Source organism: Trichomycterus rosablanca, chromosome 19 (assembly GCF_030014385.1).
Source record: "Trichomycterus rosablanca isolate fTriRos1 chromosome 19, fTriRos1.hap1, whole genome shotgun sequence".
NCBI lineage: Eukaryota > Metazoa > Chordata > Actinopteri > Siluriformes > Trichomycteridae > Trichomycterus > Trichomycterus rosablanca.
This window is the reverse complement of record NC_086006.1, coordinates 21956483-21980002: the sequence shown is the minus strand read 5'-3', so window position 1 is coordinate 21980002 and position 23520 is coordinate 21956483. Positions and strand designations below refer to the sequence as shown.

At 38.4% G+C, this 23520-nt stretch overlaps 2 protein-coding genes across 2 annotated transcripts in view; one reads left to right on the top strand and one right to left on the bottom strand.

The window, feature by feature from the left end:
• The first annotated feature begins 1289 nt into the window (after positions 1–1289).
• LOC134333515 (lysine-specific demethylase 9) lies at positions 1290–8458 on the top strand. Its single transcript, XM_063015516.1, has 7 exons — positions 1290–1854; positions 3409–4019; positions 5557–5694; positions 6278–6420; positions 7167–7334; positions 7647–7755; positions 7934–8458. The coding sequence occupies exons 1-7, from the start codon at positions 1290–1292 to the stop codon at positions 8378–8380; spliced, it is 2181 nt and encodes a 726-aa protein (XP_062871586.1). The 3' UTR covers positions 8381–8458.
• A 6104-nt stretch (positions 8459–14562) lies between these two features.
• The window catches only part of ptpn22 (protein tyrosine phosphatase non-receptor type 22), a 31585-nt gene continuing 22627 nt past the window's right edge, over positions 14563–23520 (bottom strand). Inside the window, exons 14-29 of the mRNA XM_063015313.1 lie at positions 23356–23445; positions 21947–22018; positions 21802–21867; positions 20099–20223; positions 19794–19821; positions 19670–19705; positions 19275–19343; positions 19116–19175; positions 18546–18593; positions 18173–18297; positions 16978–17005; positions 16264–16320; positions 16074–16171; positions 15953–15983; positions 15781–15849; positions 14563–15686 (exon numbers count right to left, since the gene is read on the bottom strand). Of these exons, the coding sequence (XP_062871383.1) occupies positions 15625–15686; positions 15781–15849; positions 15953–15983; positions 16074–16171; positions 16264–16320; positions 16978–17005; positions 18173–18297; positions 18546–18593; positions 19116–19175; positions 19275–19343; positions 19670–19705; positions 19794–19821; positions 20099–20223; positions 21802–21867; positions 21947–22018; positions 23356–23445 (1064 nt within the window). The 3' untranslated portion in view covers positions 14563–15624. The remainder of the gene's footprint in view (positions 15687–15780; positions 15850–15952; positions 15984–16073; positions 16172–16263; positions 16321–16977; positions 17006–18172; positions 18298–18545; positions 18594–19115; positions 19176–19274; positions 19344–19669; positions 19706–19793; positions 19822–20098; positions 20224–21801; positions 21868–21946; positions 22019–23355; positions 23446–23520) is intronic.

Genomic DNA, 23520 nt, shown 5'->3' with positions numbered 1-23520 from the left:
TCATTGTACGTTTGATGCAGTTTCATGTTGCTGCTAAATTATTCTTATCCTATGTTTATATGTAATGTACAATTTCTATTTTATACTTTGGTCTGTCAGTGTACTGTCAGTGTACCATACTTTATGGGTGTGTTCGAAAAACTAGTGAGCTCTCTACATAGACAGCATTTTACGTCATCCTACGCTCGCTCCTGAGAATGAGGCGGTTTGAAATCCTAGATGCCTTAATATGCTCACTACTACGGTATCTTAATATTTCAATGTTATTTTGACTCAAGAATGAGTGAGCATCGGAAGCGTCCTTAGTGATCAAGGCTATCCCAGCATTCAGTGCGGTAGCTCTTCTCACAGAAAAATTATAAAAACAGCTGACCGGGCGGAGAAACGAACGGAGTTATTTTCAAACGTAAATAAATTATTATTGATTTTTAACTTGTATAAACTTGCACAAGTGTTTTTATTTTCAAGTTTGGGCTTGTCAGCAAATGTAACCGTTTTCAGTACACGAAGGGAGATGTTAGTTGACATGCTAGCGCACTGTGCCACCCCATCCTATTGGTTTGAATGGCAAGATGCCAAATGCTAAATGCGAAACCCGATGGAATCGCTGTCTAAGTAGAATCCTCTCTACTGAGGCAGCTGCCTATGTAGGCAGTAAGACAGCAAGGCAGCTCACTAGGTTTTCGAACACACCTATATCCTCATTGCACAGTGCCTGTTGCTGTTCGTCACTGCCACATTTTTTATTTAATTCTATGCTTATATATAGTAATCCTTTTGTATTATTTCTATTTTATTATTTTATGTATGTTTGTTGACACCTGCACCAGGAGAAATTCCTTGTACATCTGGTACTTGGCGAACAATAAAGATTCTGATTCTGAATCTTAAATGCGCGTGCATATAGCAGAGGCGTGCGTGTGGCTAAGCGCGTGCACGTCTGCAGACAGACTGTTACATCAAGCCTGTAATTTAAAATCCAGCTGCACTGCACAGTCAGCGCGTACAGAAAGCCCCGCCCACCAGAACACGCTTTACCCGAGTACGTTTCCCTGTGACGTCGTGGTACGGCGCGTGCAACGGCGCACGCACACATCCACGGAAATGAAAACTACAACTCCCATTATGCCTTTCGTCGTACGCATGCGCACTTTGCAAGACGCGAACAAGAACTACAAATAAACAGTCCGTGATAGGACGTACGAATACGGACTACATATCCCAAAGACTACAATCCACAAAAGACATGCGCTGTTCACTTTTGGAAGGCTTTTAAATGTAGGTGCAAAATGGCTGCACAGGTCGACCTACCTCGCGTTATTAAAGTGGAAGAGAAGCCAAGAGACGGAATAACCATAGATGCAATAAGCAGAGAAAAAAAGAAGAAGAAAAAACGAGAGCATTCACTGACGGAGAGGCACTCGAGAGTGGAGAAGGAGGCGAAGAAGATCAAGCTACATAATCACCAACAGCAGCACCAACACAAGCAGCACCATGCTCAGCAACAACCGCTACATCAACAACAACCACAACAACAGCAGCAGAAGAGTTCTCCTCTGAAGAACTTAAGCAGTAAAGAACAAGCACCAGTCCAACACCGCCGTCACCACCATCATAACCACCACAACCAGAACCCATTAAAGAAGGAACCAGGCGCCCAGGTTTGGACTCCCAGGAAAGCAGCTCCAGCCCCGCTGCCTCCTGCTCCTCTCTTTACATTCACTCCTATCAGAGTAGCCAAGCCTGAGAATCATCACAACAAACAGAAACACCCGGACAAGGATCCAAAACTCAAACCCAAAAAGGAAAACACTGAAGTGAACGTAAAGATCACCGACTGCAAGAAAAAGAAAGGTAATAAACTCAAAACACGCTATTTCACACTGAATTATTTTGTTTTTTTTATCTAACTTGTAACTCTTAGTCAGCTCTTTTCAATTATTCATTAATTTCCTCTAAGTTTATTCTGTTCATGGTTGGTATAAATTTGGAACCATCTGGAAACAGTATGCTGAATGCAGGAATGCACCCTGGACATCACACACACACACACGCATTCCATCACACACCTAGGGTCAGTTTAGGGTAGCCAAATCACACCCGTTTTGGAAGCTGGGCATAAACCAAAAGAAACTGAGAGGAAGAAACATCCAAAACACCTAACAGTCCGAGATTCTGTTATACCAACAGTCAGACATTTACAGGCAGTTATAGTGTTGGGAAGCTTTGCTGTGTGGAGAATGGGAGATCATCTGTCCATAGGCTAGCTCAAGTGTGGATTTAATTGGGTTATCAAGCAGGAAAGTGACCCAAAATACAAAACAAAGTCCACATCTAAATGATTACAGATAAGCCAAATTTAAGTTTAGGACTGGCCTAGTCACGGTTCAGCGGGCAGGTACAGTGGTGAGAACTTTATTCCCTAAATAATTAAGATTCTGTACAATTCTGCTGTATTCCCTTTTTGTGAAATCATATTTTGTTTAATAGTCATGATAAAGTTTAACATGTCATATGGTACCTTGGTTTGACATCACCTTTTTTATTAAATACATACACCAAAGTACTAATATTACTGGTTAAAAGTTGTTTAAAAAGGGTAGTTTAAAAAAGAGGAAAAAACAGTGTTTGAGTGTATTTACATGCACATAAAGTTAGATTATTCTTTTTGGCAGTAATAAAGTTCTTAATTGGTATGAAGCATTTTCATGGCAGTGTGATCTTGTAATTATTATTAGTCCAAGACTGTTGGCATTTTTACAACTTTTATATGTATGCAAATGTCAGATTACAGAAGTGCATGTAGCCCGAGTAATTAGACTATTGCCAGAATCTGGCTTTTTCTGTAGTAATCTGATTATTCGATGCATGTGAGCACAATCCTTTACATCACTAAAGACCATGACTGGTTATAAGAATGTACTTTTTAAATGAAAGTGGACTTAAACCCATGTACAGTTTTATTTATTTGGTTTGATTTGATTTGGTTGCATTTTGATTTATTCTTGTATATTATGTATTAAAATCTTAAAATACACACGACTGTACTCTGTATTGTGTCAAATCAGTCTACTACCAGTGGTTTGGTTACATACTGTGTAATATACATAAGGTGTACTTTAGGTTGCAGTAGGAAATTGCTTGCAGGAACTTATGATTTTTTGACTTGTAAGTTGTGGATATAAGCCTGCATTATTAAAAGTCATGCATCAACACTCTGGTTAGCTGTATAATTATGTGACACGTGCAGTAAAATCATTATATTTATGAAAACAAGATGTCTAAAAATTAAATGTCTTTGGTGATGGTCCTTTGTTATTATTAATTTAGTTGTAATTTCTGATTTTTGTCTTATTGCTACTTAATTTCCTGTTTTTAATTACTATAATAGCATTTGTCCTTTTCCAGAGCACCATAATGAGAACGGGAAGCCTCAGACATTGGAGGAGTACCTGCTGAAAAAGAAGAAGAAAAAGAAACGGCACAGAGAAGAGGAGCGCCACAAGCAATTGCGAACAAGTGACAAAGAGGTTCAGACGGTGTGCTCAGGACCAACAGAAGACCCTTTATTCTCCAACACAAAACATCTCACCTGCATCAAGGATGAAGAACTCAGCCACCCACGTCTGAGTGAGGGCTCAGATTCACCTTTCACCTCTCATCAGGACCACTCCATCCGTAGCTCATGCTTGCAGACGGACTCTGTTTTCAGCAGGTTCATACACGAGGAGGTGCAGCCCAATGGTGGGGCGTCCGTCCTGCACGCATACGCCGATGAAATCTCTGATTTAACACCTGAGGAAACGGAGAGGTTTACTCGTGAATTTCTTGAGCTGGCTTTTAGTGAAATTTCTGTCGGAGCTGCACGCTATGCGCTGACTGTTGTCCACGGTGCTGCTGCCTACCTCCCTGACTTTCTTGACTACTTTGCCTTTAACTTTCCCAACACTCCAGTCAAGGTGGAGATTCTTGGAAAAAAGGACATTGAGACCACCACTATCGCCAACTTTCACTCTCAGGTGGGTCCAGAGGTGTTTTTTAGTTGTTATTTTCAGCATTAGGTAGTGGTGAACCTGTAACTGGGTTGCATGGGTAAACTCCAGCTGTATTACTTGAGTTTAGGGATGTCCCGATCCGATCTCACAGATCGGGATCAGGGCCGATCAAGGCATTTTTAACTGATCGGAAATCGGCTTTACTAATGCCGATCATAACCCGATCTTTTGTTTTACGTCAGCATGTCCACTGTGTGGAAATACTTTAAATTGGAAAGTGAAACGAGTCCAACAGCGGTGTAATGTCTGTAATGCGAGCGCTTCACGAGGCGGTAGGAGCAGAGCTGCGTTCATTACTGTAGAATTTTACTGTTTATATGGTGTGTGAGTCGAGGATCACTCCGGTTTACAAAACAATAACTTTTAATCTGAGTATGAAAACTTCAGGACCATAACACACAGCTTTTACGAGTTTACGTGTTACAAGACTGAACGACATCTCAGTATCAAGCTCTCTGATTGGCTTAGTTATGTAACCGAGCGTCGTAGTGATGCACTCGCTTAATAAAGAAATAAAATACACGGTATATTCACAAATGGTCAGAAGCATAACACTTTATTAACTTATTCTGTTCCGAATAGCGGACAGCCAGAGCCGAGCACGCTATCCTATGCACTATGGAAGCCCCAAAGGGTCAAAACACACTCACTTTGCGTAGACCCGTCCATCAAACCATTGTCACAATACAAGCACTTTAAGAACTGGCTTTCCTTCATAACAAAAGAGTGACTTTCCATTTTATTTTGGTATTCAGGTTTTACTGTAATGCTGTTAAGTAACTTATTTGTTTTTTTATATTCAAGTTAAGCTGCTACACCACTTGTGAGTGGAGATTTTTGTTCATTTTTAGTGTATCACTGCATTAAACAGAATTATGTTCTTTGAATATAAAGTTCAAAGTGAAACTGTAATTCTCACTTCATTTTTACTGCAATGCTGCACTAGGTTTGTTTACTTTTATTTTGTAAAAGAACATTAAGCAATAGCTTGGATGCAGGCAATTTTTTCCCTACAGCACTGCAGAGCTATTCAGTTGTTAAACATATACATTGGATTAATTTGAATAACTGTAATGTACTTGAAGTGTGCACTGTGTAAACAGTGTTATCTAGTTCTTATCTAGACAATATCTAGAAAATACAAGTATCGGTTTGAGAATCGGTATGGGATCGGGATCAAAATTAAAGATCGGGATCGGGAACAAAAAAACGTGATTGGGACATCCCTACTTGGGTTCTAGTTTTCTTTAGAGTTTTCTGGGGTTCAACCCATTCATGGTCAAAAGTATAAGTGATGTCCCAAGTAATATCAATGATTACATCCATAGTTCCATTGAATGATAAGTAAGTGCTTACATGATGTGGAAACACCCAGCTTCCCACACAGAGTAAATATATACAGACATCATTTTAAATACATTTTTTGTAAAAAAAAAAAAAAAAAAAAAGATCTACTTTTTGGTCAAAAGACCTAACCTTTGTCTGGTTTGTGTGATCGCAGGTGAGTCGAACATACTGCTCTGGGACATACCGAGCCGGCCCCATGCGACAAATCAGCCTTGTTGGGGCGGTGGATGAGGAGGTCGGGGACTTTTTCCCAGAGTTCCTTGACATGCTGGAGGAATCACCTTTCCTAAAGGTGACCATCTTTTACTTTTCGTTTAACACAATAGGTTCATGCTATTGGCTTTCTGTAGATGCGTATGCTGTTTTATTGAGGCTTGTTAAAATCACTTTACTTGCTGGGAAATCTGCTTTGTGCTGGCTGTGCCATTGTTTTCCTATGCAGAGAAACAAGGAGAAACCTCGAGCATCGCACTTTGCCCAGATACACCGCTTTGTCACTCAGCTATAACAGTTTGGAGCTGACCTTTTTAAAATTGCCAGTGAGACAATTTGTTTATATAACGTAATTAAAAGAGATGCACAGACATAAACTGACTCAATGTTTCACATCACACAGACCTATTTTATGTACCTTTCACACAGTAGCATGGCATTGTGAGAAAAAATGCAACATGGTGACTGGTAAGCTGTAAAATAAAAGCAGCCTCATGTCTCCAAATGGCGATCGTTGCCAGAGCTTTTTGTTTTAAGCTAAAATAAATTTTATTCGAACATAAATACATTTCATTTCTGTGTTCTACTAGAAAAGTTTTTTTGTTTGTTTTTTTTCCCCCCATTTCTGACTTTGTTGAACACTAATTTTTGTGTTTGAACAGATGACTTTGCCATGGGGAAGCCTCTCTAGCCTGAAGTTGGATTGTCGCTCTCAGAGTGACGACGGGCCCATCATGTGGGTGCGACCGGGAGAGCAAATGGTCCCTACAGCTGATATGCCAAAGTCTCCATTTAAAAGGCGCAGGTATACAAGTTTATTCATTTCATTGTCATCAACCACTTTAAGCTGGTCAGTGTCTTAGTGTGTCTGGTTTGACCAGGAATCCAAGGAAGGCAGGAATACCTTGGACAGGGCATCTATCCGACACAGGGCTTGAGTCTTCTCCCCCTCAGACGTAGCCACTCAGTGTCTTATAGTTTGTCTTGTATTTTTGCTGAATGCAAAAATAGGCTAACGCTCAAATTTAGGGGTTAGAACGGATATGTGGTGTTCTAAAGTGGTCCAACAGAAAAGCATTAGACCTACTGGATACAGATATAACCCAGATGATGCCAAAGTCGTCCGTGGCCAGAAATCCCAGATTGTGTACTTGGCCTGGCTCTCTCTGTCGAGCTAACAGATTCATTTAGCTTTGTTAACCAAAGCAGTTCTGAGTTGATTTTACTGTTTGTTTAGATAGGGTGCAGTTTTGGACGTGGTCCATTTAGTTACAGTGATTGGCTGAAAATGTACACAAAGATTGGTCTCTCCCTAGTAAACGTCATTCCTATTCACCTTTAATCCAAAAATCTCAAAGAAGTTTGCCAGTATTCATCTCATTTGAGATAAAGTCTTGAGACTAGTGTTAATTAAGATCTGTAAATGTCACCTGCACAGAAAATGAACAAAACCAAAGAGAAAAAAACGAGTGCAACTTCAAGACTGATTTGTAAAATGACATATGATGCCTCAGAAGGTTAATAAACAGAAGCCCTTCGTCATCCCTGCAGGTCCATGAATGAAATCAAGAACCTGCACTACCTGCCGAGGGCAAGCGAGCCACGTGAGATCCTGTTCGAGGATCGTACGAGAGCGCACGCCGATCACGTGGGCCAGAGCTTCGACTGGCAGAGTACGGCTGCTGTTGGAGTCCTTAAGGCTGTGCAGTTTGGAGAGTGGTGAGCTGATTTTTTTTCTTTGTCCAGGTACATTGGTCCTCACGAACAAATAGGGACTGAGAGCTCTTCCTCATACAGAACAAGAAAGAAGTTGCAATGAACCAGCGTTTTTTAAGCTACAGTACATAACAGTTTGGGTAAAAATGGCTTTAGTCATTATTTATTGTTGTTAGTATTACAAATAATCTGCTGTGATCTGCTGTGGTGACCCCTAACTCATTGATTGAGTGTTGGGTTGTAACATGTTTAAGCCACAAAAGCTAAATCAACTGTTTGCCTATATATCGTTTGTTAATATATTTTATTCTGCAGGAGTGACAAACGGAGGATAACCAAAGACGTGGTGTGTTTTCATGCTGAGGATTTTAACGAAGTTGTGCAGAGGCTTCAGCTTGATGTGTACGAGCCACCTGTGTCACAGGTAGGATCAGTGCTTCTGTGATATTCCATAGATTAAACATATATTGCCATTGGACCCAGAATCGACCCTTATGGCACCTTACCACTCCATACATGTTTTTATTCACTAGCAGTCAAATTATTACTGCTTGTTTTGTTAACTAGTAAATTAAAACTAAAAACACTCCTGTGATCTCCAGTGTGTGCAGTGGGTGGACGACGCCAAGCTGAACCAACTGCGACGGGAGGGCATCCGGTATGTCCGCGTACAGCTCTGCGATGACGACATCTACTTCATCCCGCGCAACGTCGTCCACCAGTTTCAGACGGTTTCGGCTGTGTGTAGCTTGGCGTGGCATATCCGTCTCAAACAGTACAACCCCAAACAAGAACAGGAGGAGAAAGACGAAGCAAAGCCCAACGTACTCAAGCCTGATGAGGCTGATACGCACAAGTCGGAAACTTCAGACTCACTTCAGACTGGCAACTGCCCTTCGGTTACCCACGGTGCTTCGAGCCCAGGAATCGAGCCCTCAGTGAACACCGCTCCTCAGGTTTCCACTATTTTTCAGGCTTCCTGTAAACCCACTGCAGGTGACTTTCTCAGCGACAGGATTCACTGTGGACCCACTGATTCCTCACAATGACTTACTGAATGAAAATACATTTATAATTGACTGGCATTCCAGATGTTGTCTGTTAAAAACATCATGTTTGGACTTTTTAAAAAATGAAGATTCTATATTTTTTCTTTTTAAGTTTTGTTGATGAAGCAGCTCCTGTAAGTACTTTTATTTTTCTCTTAGCCAAAGTATTTAATTTAAAATGTTTTGCTGATCATGTAGTATTTTATATTTGTGTAGATCTAAACTGAAGGTTCATTAATATTGTTTTTCTGAACTGCGTCTCATCTGGATCACCTGGTTTGTTTATATATTCAGTGCCTAACTCTTCAACTCTTCATCATACCCCTTTGACAGTCACTTCTTTGTCTTAGAGCCTGAAATCAAAACTCACAAAAATATTTTTTTACACACTTTGCCTGGAAAATGGTAACGGTTATGAGATTGAATATAAAAAATTTGAATATAAAGCGCTCGGGTGGGACAGCGGTCTTACACGCTAGCACACTGCTGAAGAGATTAAATCTCAGCAGAGCCACTGACCTGCCTGGGTGACCACTCAAACACTTAATTATTATTATTTTTTTATCAATTACAGCCATCAGTTTGTTTGGATATTTTCCTACCGGAATTCCACACCTACATTGGAGATTGCCCACTCTTCGTTGCTGAATCTTTGCTTTGTTCAGTCAGATTTAGGTCAGGGGTTTGACTCGGCCACTAAAGGACATTCACCTTACTATCCTTAAGCCGCTGCATTGTTATTTGGCAGTGTGTTTAGGGTTGTTGTGCTGGAAGGTGAACCTCCAACCCATCTTCAGCTATCTAGCAGAGGGACACAATTCCATTAAGAATTGGGATGTACTTGGATGCATACATCTTTCTCTCCAATCCTGACCAATTGCCCAGTTTCTGCTCAAGAGAAACATCCCTACGATATAATGCTGCCACCACCATGCTTCACGGTAGGTATGGTGTATATTTGGTGGTGTGCTCTGTTTGAACTTTTTGGAATGAACACCACAACAACGTATGTTGTCAGTGTTGTTTCAAATCTTTTATTATGGCACTTATTCAGGAGCGGATTCTTTCTTGCCACCCAGCCATACTGAAGCCTAGTTAAAGCTTTTTCCTAAATTTTTGTGCTACCACTCACTACTAGTAGTGTAATCCTCAAGGAACCGCTGGTTTTACCAAAAAATCTAAACCACTACAATTGATGTCAGTTAGCCTGGTGTCACCTGAGAGGTGATTGTTTATACCTGAGCAAATTTATAATGGTTACTGTAGGCTGGTTACTTAGCCAAACCAGGTATTTTACTAATGACATGATAATAAGTTATCAGATTTTTCATGTTTTGATTTGACAATATGCAAGGTTGACACATAACCATATGTTTGTTAGACATCCCATTCAAAAACCATGGACATAAGTATAGAGTTGGTCATTACTCTGCGAATGTCACTGCCTGCTCTGTTTTGGAAAGACTCTCTACAAAATTTGAGGCGTGTGTAGGAATTTGTGCCCATAAAGTAAAAGTGTCTGAGGTCAGGCATTGATACTGGAAGGTTGGCCTGCAATTGATTCCGATTAAGTTTCTTCTTTCCTAGGGATGTCCTGATCCTGTTTTTAAATAAAAATTACCTCAAGGATCTGAATTTTAATTCACTTACCCATCCTTAACTTTCACAAGCACAAATGTGAGCAGTTAGCACTGTAGCAGGTCTGTGTGGTGTGCTTGATGTGCAGAGCCTTTTGTTTCTGTCTGGTTTAGTTTTATTCTTTAATTCTTATTTTCCTTAGAGAAGCCTGAGGTGGTTCAGTGTTGGCACAAGTTTTGAGGAATTAGATAATTTACAAATTAGCTTGGAGATCTGATTAGCAAACAGTCTGTTATTAGCTTGCTTAAAAGCTAGCTCTTTAGCCAGCTTAATAACTAGCTGTTTACCTCTAACCACTCAAGTAAAATGTACAACATAAACAATTTTAATTATTTCTTTCCATACAACTAGGTTTGTGTCCTACTTTAGTATTAATCTTGTGGTTAATCTGGTCTCTAAAACAAATCAGTTCCCCAGTTCATAATTATCCTCTATGCTAATATTGAATTAGTACATCTCTAGGATCAGCACAAGCAACCACTAAAAGGCAGCTTCTAGTTTTTCAAAACCAATGACATGGGTGTCCCTACTAATTATTTCATTTTCTATCAATTTCTCAGGGTCCCCTAATTTTCTTTCTTTCTTTTTATTAAAATGTATAGAGTAGTTTATTACATGTTACTGTCTAAGCTAGAAGTGTGTTTGGCAGGGATACCAGTGTACTTTTTTGTTTAAGTGCACATTCCTTCTAAAGCTCGTCTGTGTTTTGTGGATGTGAAAATAATAAGCTGTTAAATATGTAAACGCTTTGAAATTAACTGTACTGGATCAGTTCTTGAGTTTCTTGGTGCTCGGTTTTCCTCAGAGCTGAGGGATGCTCATAAGTTGGTTCTTGCCAACTGGATGACTGCCATGCCTAGTAAACCATGACATGTATAATATTGCTTTGAGTATTGCAGACCATTTGCATCTTAACGTTTAGAACTGTTTTTTAGACGTTTCTTCTATGGTCCTTAGATTTCCTTTGACTGTCATTTATTGGCCGTTTATCTCCTTTAAATCCTGCAAAGCTTCTTCTGATTGTACGAGTGTACGTTAAATCATTTTTATTAACAAGTACCTGTTTTTTCACTGGGCAGCTTTATCTGAGAAAATGCTGCTTGCAGTGCCGTGGCTTAATCGACATGCACATTTTTTACTCTAGCGAGACTGTAAACACTATCATTACCAGCTGACTAGCAATGCTAAACTGGGTTGGTTCAGTAAGACAAACCTTATCAGCTATGCAAAGCGATTGATTCAATTTCACTTGGGTCGCACAGAGGTCTAATAAGCTAGCCCAACATCACAGAGACCTGGGTTTGAGTATCAACGGTGCTACCATCCTGCTCAGATGTTTTACAGACACAGTTGGGTGCACATAAGGAAGGCAAGGCCAGACTGGCAGTCACTTTTTTGTTGCTTTAACAGGGATGCCTACCGACGGGCAGATAGGTGGAGCATGACTGGTGGAAGAATATTAGGTGCACGGTGTGTTCTTTCGTGTCAAGGTTCTCTGTAGAAATGAGCTGCTGGCTGTTGGCTGACAATCAGCTTTTTTTCATGAAACAGAAAAAACACAAACAGAGACTTATAAGTGTCCATATTTTGACCTTTTTGTTGCATCTTTCCAGAAGGTAACATGTAAAAAAGCACCCATGGTTGGAATAAATGGCGCCCCCAGTTTAAACATGCATTATAATGTAATCATGTCTGTTGTTTGGTGTATTTTGATTGCTCATTGTTTCTTAAGGTACGTGACCGCATATTTGTAGGACTGTGCTGTCTCAGATGCAACTGTCTCAGGACAAAAGTATTGGGACACCCATTCTAATTGCTGTATTTATGTGTTTCAGCCATATTCATTGCAAACAGATGTAATAAATCAGTTTGATAAAGGAAGTTATGCTTTTAACTTTGCAGCAGCAGTTTAGGGAAGGCCCTTTCCTGTTCCAGCATGACTTCCATAAATACATGAAAAAAGCTTGTTTTAAAGAAACTCCAGTGGCCTGTACAGAGTCCTGACCTCAACCCCACTCAACAGCTTTAGAATGAACTGAAACATCAGTTGAGACTTTCTTGACCAACATCATTGCCCAGCTCTACAAACTATTTGGACTAAATGGGCACAAATTATGAGAATTATCATTTACATTTACGGCATTTAGCAGACACCTTTATCCAAAGCGACTTACATTACAGTTACAGTATACAGTCTGAGCAACTGAGGGTTAAGGGCCTTGCTCAAGGGCCCAACAGCAGCAACCTAGCAGTGGTGGGGCTTGAACCAGCAATCTTTGGATTACTAGTCCTGTGTCTTAACCACTAGGCTACGGCTTGCCCAATCACATATAGGTCACTCTATTTTAACAGAGTCTATGGTCAGGTGTTCAAATACTTTTGGCCATACAGTGTATGATGATCTGTTTTTAGTCAAGTTGTGTTGCCATGCCCTTCTGGTAATTATCTTTAAACTGGTAACGTTTTACCTAAACTGGCTTTTACACTGGAAACCTTGTAAACTAACCATGTACATCTTAACACTAAGAATGTCATTCAGTTTTACATTAAAAAAGAATGAATATGGTTTGCTTAGCTGGTACTAAAGACATTTAATATGCATTTTTATAACTGCTTAGCATTTTATTAAAGGCTAACAATACTGATACTGTTTTATAAAAAAATAAAACTTTATCTTCATTGGTTTAAATACAGTGTGGATAAGATTCTTTATTTGAGCTTGTCAACAAGTTCTTTTCAACATGTATGACCTAATTTCAGAAGCACTGCAGCATTGCATAATTGCATATTTGGACAATAAACCATTGCGAGTCCTGTCTGTAGCCCACTGTATTACATTCACTGACCTTGTACATCTATTCATTGCTGCTTTTATGAGCTACTCCTACCATATAGGTGCACTCTGCAGGTAAACAATTACTGAATAATCAATCTGTTGCTTTGTTTACTTTGTCACTTCACTACACTAGAGCAAAACCAGTGCCTTTTACCAAGCTTTACACTCAAGGCATTGAAAACACTAGCAATAATTCTCAGCTACTAATGGTTTTAGTTAGATTTCGGAAACAATCTCATTGGTTGTTTTGTTGCTCTGAAAGTCTTTTTTTTTTACTGTGCCACTAGTGAGCATTTTTCTTGATTGAACATTTTCATTTCATTATCATGTTTTACCAATGCTTGGGGCGGCACGGTGGCTAAGTGGGTAGCACTGTCATGTCACAGCAAGAAGGTCCTGGGTTTGATCCCCAGGTGGGGCTATCCGGGTCTTTTCTGTGTGGAGTTAGCATGTTCTTTCTGTGTCTGCGTGGGTTTCCTCCGGGAGCTCCGGTTTCCTCCCACAGTCCAAAGACGTGCAAGTGAGGTGCATTGGAGATACTAAATTGTCCATGACTGTGGTCGATATAACCTTGTGAACTAATGAATCTTGTGTAATGAGTAACTACCGTTCCTGTCATGAATGTAACTGAAGTGTAAAACATGACGTTAAAATCCTAATAAACAAACAACAAACAAACCAACGCTTGATCCTGGTTAAGGATAACAATGGGTTTGGTTTCCCCGGAATCACTGGGCTTAATGATGTAACACACTCTGGACAGGATTCCCCCGAATTCCAGTGGTAGTGGGCTGGTGCAGTTTACCACTATGCCACATAGAGCAGATAACTTCTGTCTGGGGTAACACAAAGTGCCCTTTAATTGTGTAACTGTACTGTTCTGTTCTGCAGCTTTAACCAGTAACAACAACTTCTTAACCCTCACGTCTGAGACTGACGCTGTTTTATTAAAATAATAATAAAGGACGCTTTTTTACAGAGAATAATAAACTTGTGAACTAATGAATGTTTATCGTCCTGTATTGTTTCCACTGAATTCATGGTGGGTCCGGCACCACTCAGGAAAACTGGATACAAGATGGCTATTTCATCCTCAACGGGGGTCTAGTCTATCACGGTACATCTAACACAGAAGCAATCCATTCTTTCAGCCATCCAGGCTGTGAGGCAGCAAATCACTTTTGACGTCCTTCACAAGTGAGACGAGGATTTGGTGATGGTTTGCTGTGTCTTTCTTTTTTCTAACATCTAACAAAAATCTGCCCAATTCTGCCCAAAAATATACCTCAGTTTTAGCATATTTGTTCAGTGTTGTTCTTTTCATGGAGACATAAACGGACTAAAGTTTGATAATAAGTCGTGTTCTTTAAGCATTGTTCATTGTGCTCTCACTGTGATCTTAGCAGTTCAATCCTTGCCTCTGGTCACTGTTTCTGAGTTTGATATATTCTCCTTGTCTCACTGTGGGATGGGATTTTACCAGATTTATTTTCACAACACAAAATGTAATTGAATTGGATGTTGAAATAATCTCTAGATGTTGTGTGTATGTTGCACTGTGATGAATTGGTGGCCAGAGTGTATTCCCACCCTGTTTCAGAGCAGCACCTGACCCACCATGACCCTGATAACACAGCAGGAATGAAGCAGTTAGAGAAAAGTAAGTAAATATAAAGGCTGTACATCAAACCACAAACAACTGAGCTCATAATATTGAGAAAGCTTTAATTCCTGATTCTTTTACAGATTTTAATTGGAGTCTTGTGCGTTTATATAGATAATAATAATCTTGGTTTGTTCTGCAAGCTAGCAAGTATTTTCCAATGACTCTGACATCATTTGCATTTACGTTTTTGGCTAAACTGCATTTCTTTTAACAGTGAAGTACAATAACTGTCAATAACAATGACGTACAGTAGCTTTTAATCCGGTAGGAGAACAGAGACAGTAAGACTAACGTGTATGCTAATTGTTCTCTGTGATTATGAAGAGCATGAAGCAAAGTTGTGTAAGAAAGTCCTGCAAAAAGCCCAATGTTCATCAGTAAAGCAATTGTTTAAAAAAGGTCAAGCTATTATTTAAATAATTTTATAAATAATCAGTTTTACAGTAGCACTGGCATGCACATTGTGCCTATGTAATACATTTATAATTAACAGCATAAAATAAATGACATTAAAAATACTGTATGTGTGCAGTAAAAAACCTCCTCCATTACACTCAACTCCCAGCTGCTTCTTATGGCAAAATGTAGATGAATTAAGGTTTTCAATATAAAATGCATTTAAGTGAGACTCCGGTGTATAGATAACATTGTGTAAGCTCTATACCTCTGTTATTATACCCTCTGAATACTTAACATTACTAACATTATTAACAGCTTTCAATTTCAATAGCTGTAATACTTTCAGACCTGCTACAACAACATAAGCCACAGTGCAAGGGTCACTGTTGCCAAGATGACTTTCATGCAAGTCCATTTGTCTCATGTTTGATTCCTCTGCTCCTCCTAAAACATGCTGGTAGGTGTTTAACTACTCCAGAAGTGAGTAAACACCCTACAATGCACTAATGTTCCTATAAAGCGCTTACTGTGAATACATTAACTGATTGTAGCTGATCGGCTGTATTCCTTAATGCGCTCCGAAAGAACATATTCTATTTAATGTCTTTGGTAAAAAATAAAAAAAAAACAGACAGGCACGTAGACAGGCACTTTCCCATTAGTTTGGTCTCTAAATGTTATAAGGCACTCTCTTTTCCATCTGATTTACACCCATGTTTCAGGCTGACTCCTTGGTCCTTTGGGCTTCCCAAAACGTAATCCAAAATCTAGACAGAAGACATTTTTTATTTAAACTCAAAGCATTAAGTTTTACACAATAGCAGATCCCATGTTTATATATAATATAGAAAAACATCTTACCAAATTTGAATCCACCTGCAGTGGCACCATATGGTGGAGGTGGAACAGCTGGCGGTGGAGCCGTTTTTGCTGTGAAAAGTAACAATACATAGTTATATGCAGAGATCAAAATTAAACAGGGGTGCCTGAGTTTTTGCATATGTGCATATTATTGGATTAGTACAGTACTTACATTTTTGTCTTCCTTTCAAGAACTTAAAACTCTGTAAAAGAAAAATTCAATACAAATAAATAAATACATACATAAACCATAGAACAGTTAGATCGTACTTTGTGTTCTTAAGAATAAGTACCTTGGCCCTGGCCTTGCTGACCACTGATGTTTTCTCAGATTGATTCACTGTTGGATGTAGGCTGTTCGCTGAAGGTTGATTTCTGGCAGCTGGTGAAACTATAAAGTTAAAAATTAAAACAGAAGATACATTTAGGATCTACTTCATTGTTTTAAAAGTATAAAATGTAACTGATGTTTGTAATAGTTACCACTTTCTGCTGTAGCAGCACTAGGTTGGAGAGGCTGAGGAGCCACACATAAACGATCTGCAGGAGTGAATAGAAAGGTCACACAGTGAATTACAGTACTGAATCTTTATCCTAATGCAGCACTGTCATTATTATAATGCACACATAGTAAAATACATTCCTGTATTCAAATGGAAAACTTCTGCAGTGGCTCTCAAAATAGCTCTGGTGGTACCTACAGCACCCCCAGGTGGTTACAAGTGCAATTGGAAATAATCGTTTATAACTATGACCTTAAACTGGATTTTGCTTTAAATTAAGTCTTTATTCAGATAGATTTGTAAAAAGTTTATTACTGCCATGTCACATCTATTAAATCTCTACATAATACTGTTGATCTAAAACATACTGCTGGTCTGTATGACCTAAAGTTTGGTTACAACTTAATTAAACAATAAGGGATTTGATAGCCACATTTAATTTACTTCAGTTCTGATGTGTTACATTAACACCACCCAGAGGTTCAAGGGTTCAGATGTGTTGCAACCATGAAAACTAAGTTTGAGAACCATTACAGTACAAATGTAAATAAATAACAACAACAATAAATTATTAAATGCAATAAAAATAGCATAACTAAGCTGCTTTAGTCAGACACCACATGCTGCTTGATAGTGAGTAAATATTAATTTCTCATTACTGAACCATATGACTCGGTGGAAATGACATGCCTACCTTGTTTTGTATGTTTCACTTTGACACTCTGTTGGAAAACAGAAGCACAGAGATGATCATAAATGTAAAGCAGTAGGTATATTTATATTATTATTAATAATCACTAATATGTAGCACATTTAAAAAAAAAAGCTGTTTTCTTTATCTTTTACAATGATTATTATATAGTAGGTTTTTTGCCACTTTTGCTTGGCCCAGCAAGACTAGATATTTAAAGCTTAATGAATATACAATATGCAGCTAGTTTAATGGATTGAAAGAAAATAAAACAATAAAAACAATGATAAAATTTGTCATGTGTTTGTATTATGTGTTTTATTAGGAAGCCACAGTTTTACTCCCCACATTTTCTCATTAAAATAGTTTTGAGCGTAAATAATTGATAACTTAAATTACTTTATTAACAACAAATTGGAATTTTCCCTCAAAGCAAGCAAACCCGGGATATTCCACTAGCACACCAGCACCGAGATTCTGAACTCCTCGGTTCAAAACTCGGCATAATTGGCAGTGTCTATAGCAGACACTAACTGGCCGCCGTGTCTGCTAGGGTGGGATAACCAGACTATGTGGGTGTGGTTTTCAAACGCTGTGTGAGGACCCTGATTATTAGATAGAGGTGCCTGTGCAGAATGCATGGGTGAAAAAGAAGGGGTCTGCTACTGTGCAGGAGTCGGAGGAGGCGTGAGCAGCAATATACCCTTTTTGAATGCAATCAGGGATCCCCAGCAGCGGAGAACAAACTGACTACAGTAAATCGGGAGAAAATGCATAAATAAAATAGAAAAAAAAAGCAAACCTTATTTTGTTCAAATAGAAATAAATTTATATCTTTATTTGTTTGAGGGCAGTACTTCCAGTTCGTTCTTTTTATACTTTATATTTTTATATTTTATTTTTATCATTTTCATTAGCTTTAATAATTTGTGTCAGTTTAAACATTTATGCTACACATTTCTTCCAGAGCTTCTATTCATCACTTTTATTTGAAAAAACTTTTATATTTGGATCAAAATCCTCCTCATTTATATCATATTTTTTATTTACTTGATAATCATCAACAATTATGAAAGTAACAACCATTTTTTCATAAAGTTTATTGAGTTTATTGAGTCTCTTCAATAAGTTACTTTCATTTTGTGTAAAGAACATAGTCAGTGGAATGATAAAAGCTGAAACAGAGATAATGTATTACCTTGCTCCTACTCATGACATCTAGGAACGTTTTGGTTTGAGAGCTCCCCGCCCACTCGGACGAGGTGCCCAGTCTCTGTCTTTGTTGAACTGTGTCAGGCAGACATGTGACGCTGATTTCCTCCACTGTCACAAAACAAACAGTTTCATTTTATTGTAACCTGGGGAAATTATTTTAAGCTAAACCCACGAATAGCTATATTTTTCTAAATGAATAAGAATGCAAGATGAACTGACAAGGAGCATCTACATGTTCAGTCTCATTATTAATGCCAGAAACTATAAATATATCAAAGAAAGCTAACATTCATTTAAGTACATTATTCTATAACAACAAGAAAAACATTTGCTAATTCTTTTATTTTTAACTTTACCTGCGTGTTTAGGAATTAGTAATTGGTCATCCACGACTCCCTGTTTCTCTGGAATAAATAAATAGATAAAAGATCAGGTGAGGCCACACTTGGAAAAGATTAAATACTACACACATTAAATGAGACAAAGATATGTTGAACTTGACAGTGACTATAAACAATAGCAACACACTTGAAAGTTAGAAAAGGATGGTTAAAGAGGCAAAATAACACCCCAACCCGTCCAGAAAAAAACTAAACTATTTAAAGTATTATTAAAATATATTCTAATAGAAAGCATTAGTTATATCTGACCACAAAATTATGTCCCTTGAGTTTGTTAATCATCTAGTGTAAATTTGACTGGAACTGGGTTTTCAGAGAAGCTGCATATGTTCATTCTAACTGTATGGCTTTAACTGAAAAGAAGCAGAGCCAGAGTATTTTAACTACAGTAATGTGTTGCATAACCTGACTTTACATCTAACTAAAGTGTTAGATAACTTTGTCTATCAAATCCAGACTCACTTCAGACCAGTCATGACCCTGACCAGGATAAAGCAGTTGATCAAAATGAAATGAACATTATACCTTTGTCTGTGACCATGATAAAGGATTCTGGGGTTCTTTCGGGGACAGGGGGAGTAACGGCTGAGAAAGAAAAAGAAAAAGAATTAATTAAATATAAGAAAATTATTGTTGTGAATTTTATTTAAGAATTAAATGCTGATTTTGATGAACATACTGTACCATCATTCAGAGAAGAATCTGGAATCCGCTCAGGAAAAGGAGTAAAAGGAGTAGACTTATCTAAAGGCTCTGGATTCACAAATGAAAAATAAAATAAATAACTAAATAAATTCCAAATTTAGATAAATTAGGTATTTTACAGGGCAAAGCTTATTGGTAATACAAATTCTTTTTTAAATATCTCACAAACACACACTTCAAAATCCTGTACCAAGCCTTTGTAGAAGAGTGGAAACTGTTACAGTGGCTAACTATTGTACCCTGACAATAATATTGTCAGTAGTTTTGGAATGAGACTACATACTGCTGAACATACCACATACTGCTGGACATCAAGCGTATAAACAGCAAAGTGTACACTAAAATATTTACAGATTTATAAAAATTGTGTTCACCTTGTGTGGGAGTAAAAGACTGAATATGAACAGGATCTAAAAAAAGAAAATGGATCAGAGATTCTCAATCATTTGTCTTTTTCAAAATTCCTGTTATAGTGAGACTTAAATGTAACAGACTTACCACACACTGAGAATCTTGTTCTCAGACTCTGTAAGAGAACAGGAATACACAGTGGTTAAAAAGATGTCCTGCCTTTCTGATTGCCCGAGTTGATGCATAATACCACACAACTGATTTCAGTTTATTAAACAAAGCTTGGACAGCACGGTGGCTTAGTGGGTTAAGTTACGTGCCTTACAAATAACAGACAAATACTGTATACTCTAAGCCCTACTAGAACATTTAATTTAATGTTTCTACAGTTTACATGGCTAACAAGATCAGTAAGAGTCTGCATTGTGGAAATGGCCATTACTGCTACTCACCTTGGTCCTTGACCAGGATCTATTTAACTCCACATCTGCATTTGAATTTCCAGACCACTCGGATGATCTTCCGACTCTGAGCACAGTTTGATGAGGCATTTCTTGTACCGCAATCCGTAGCAGATCTGCAGGGAAACACATTTTATTAGATACAAACACTATATTTATATAGTGTTTATATTAGGCATCCCTAAACATACAGCTCTGGAAAAGACCACTACAAATAATTTCCTAAATCAGGATACATTTCATATGGTTTGATCCGAAGTCATTACAGGAGATGACAAGCTCTTGGCATGGGGACACATCTCCAGCAATATATATCAGCTCAGTCGTACTGGGGTTAAGTTTTAGCTGATGTGCTGACATACAGTATGAGATATTTGCCAAGATGTAAGGTGAGACTTGAGTGTCTGAAGAAGGAAATGACTGTACAATCAGCTTAAGAATGGTAGAAGAAACCATAGGAGGATATAAATTTACCAAAAGAGTGGTAAAGTCAAGACTATCTTCATATAATATCTTAAAGACACTAAACAGAGCTGTTAGAGCTTACTTTACTGATGAAATAGAATGGGAACTGGTTAAAATGGCTAGTGTCAATATGAATGGTAATATTAACCCCATAAACAAAAAATAAACAATGTTTTTGGCTGGAAACCTTCAAATAATCTGGCAAACTTACATTAGAACAGGGCATGCTAGTTGTCTAAATGCCTCTTCATTTGCTGTTATTGAGCTAGTCATACAGGTCCTTATTTATCTGCTGTCTGCAGTCAGAGGGTCAGCGTATAAGTGTGTTTATTTCTGATCTGTCATGTCCAACAGGATGCACACTCACATTTTACTGGCCTATATGTTCTTGCTTCTAGACTTAGACTGTGGTAACAATGTTGACTTCAGCATTAATCTGTAAATGCTGTTAACCATGTTTTTGACCTCACTGTTACTTTAGTTGCATTTTGTGTGACATACTATATGGCTAGAAGTCCATAGACACATGACCATGTGCTTGTTCCACATTGCATTCTAAAACCATGGACATTAATATGCAGTAGGCCCTCTTTTAATGCTTCTCTGGAAAGGCTTTCCACCAAATTTTGGAGCATGTCTTGTGGGAATATGTGTCTTGTCAGTCAAATGAGCATGTGAGGTCAGTCACTGATGTTGGGCATTATTTATATATTTATTTATTTAAGTTTTTTGTTAAACACAGTCATGGAGAATCTTGTATCTCCAATTAACCTGACTGCATGTCTGGACTGTAAAAGGTAACCGGAGCTCCCAGAGGAAACTCACGCAGACATGGGTAGAACATGCAAACTCCACACAAAAAGGACCCAAACCTCCCCACCTGGGGATCAAACCCAGGACCTTCTTGCTGTGAAGCGACAGTGCTACTCACTGAGCCAATTTTGTTTTTCATCCTGAAGGTGTTAAGTAGGGTTGAGGTCAGGGCTCTGCGCAGGCCACTAAAGTTCCTTCACACCAAACTGAACCTCATGCTAGAATATGAAGGTTGCAAGGTGTTGCAACAAAGTTGGAAGCATGTCATTTATTTTACATTATTGATTTTATACACACATTACCAATGCATATGGCTAAAACACCTAAACTCATTGATGGTACGTCCACATACTTTTGGCCATCTAGTGTATAGAAACTGTGTAAAAAGTAACATTTTTGGTCTAGTGCTTTCCTACCTTCATCAGCCAGTATGAAAGATTCTGGAGTTCGTTCAGGCAGTGGAGGTGGTGAAGGTGAACATCCTGTGAAAAAGTATCACACTTACTGATCAGATCTACAAGGTAAGTCAGAAAAGTTCTGTAGGTATTGTTAACCACTCACCTCCATTGACTGTCTCAGAGGCAGCACTGGGCGGGATGTCCAACGTCACACTCTTACTGACAGAACTTATGTCTTTGAATAAAGAACACATTAGGAAATAAGTCACATATGACCACACTTTCAATAAGACTGGATACGATTGACAAGTTTGAGGAACTAATGACAGGAACTTATTAAACCTCTTGAGGCAGCAGGTGCTACTATTATGAATTTGCCGCTAGAAAAGGTAACTAAACTTTGATGCATAGCATTTAGCAGATGCTTTTATCCAAAGCAACAGAGTACAATCCAAGCAATCCAAGCTCCGGAGCCCAACAACTTAGCTGTAGTGTTGCTTGGACCAGCAACATTCTTATTACTAGGCCAGTAACATAACCTTGTTCACGAACCGTTAAGCTAAACTTTCATTTTCACTCACTTACTTCTATTGACTGTCTCAGAGGCAATATTGAATAGGATGTTAAATGTCAAACTCTGGAAGACCAAACTAACAAACTATCTATCACTGACTGAAAGAAAGTAAATGTCACATGTCACCACACTACCAATAAAGTGAATAATATAATGAACCAATGAGGCCAGGCTGGATTTCAGTCAGCGCTGAAGAATATAATCCTTACTTCTGCATGAATCTTCAAAAAGTCCAGAAGTTTCCTACAGAAGCTCCATTTCAAAATTTCAAATTTCAAAAAGCCAATAAAACTGACAAGGTAAAATATATAGTGTATACCTATCTTGGTTCCTGTCTTGGCTACTCTCTATGTGATGTCTTGCTCTTGTCTGTTTGTCCCTGCTAATGCTTTTTCTTCCAACTGATCAATTTCTTTTCATTGCAGCATCTAAGCCCATGTTTGCTTGAGTGTGGACAGTGACCGTTCCATCAGCTTGGAATTGATGCCAGACCTAATTTTTGATGGGTTCTGGATTACATCTGACCATCAAGACAAATATATTTGGGTATATTTATACATAAGGACATAGAGAATTCACCAAGTCAAGCAGAAGCACTAATAGGGAACTAGGAGGTTATGCCACAAAGTTAAATGACATAAAACCCAAGTTACTGTGTGTATTTTCTTAACCCAACACATCCTGCCATTTTAAAATAAGGAATTTATTAAAAAAAATATCACTATATGCCAATCATTCAGTCACAGAAAAGATCAACTGCAGTTTATATTTTGTCATTTGCATGGTGCCAACAGCCACGTAGTGTTACTAGTGTGGTGAGTCTCATGACTTTTATTAGATAAGATTAGATTCAACTTTATGGTCATTGTGCAGAGTACAGAACCAATGAAATACAGAGGCATCTAACCAGAAGTACAAGATAGACATTATTTACATATATTACAGTTATAGTGCAGCAGTGACCAGATAAGTGAAATGAAGAGACATAAGTTACCCACCTTTAGCTTTAGCATCGGCTAAAATGTAAGAGTCTGGGGTTCTCTCTGGTAGCGGAGGGGGACTGTTCTCACTAGATGAAAATGTCACATCTGCCATCAAACACACAAAATGCAAACTATTTATAGACGGGTCAGCCTTCTAGTTATTTATTTTTATGGTTACAA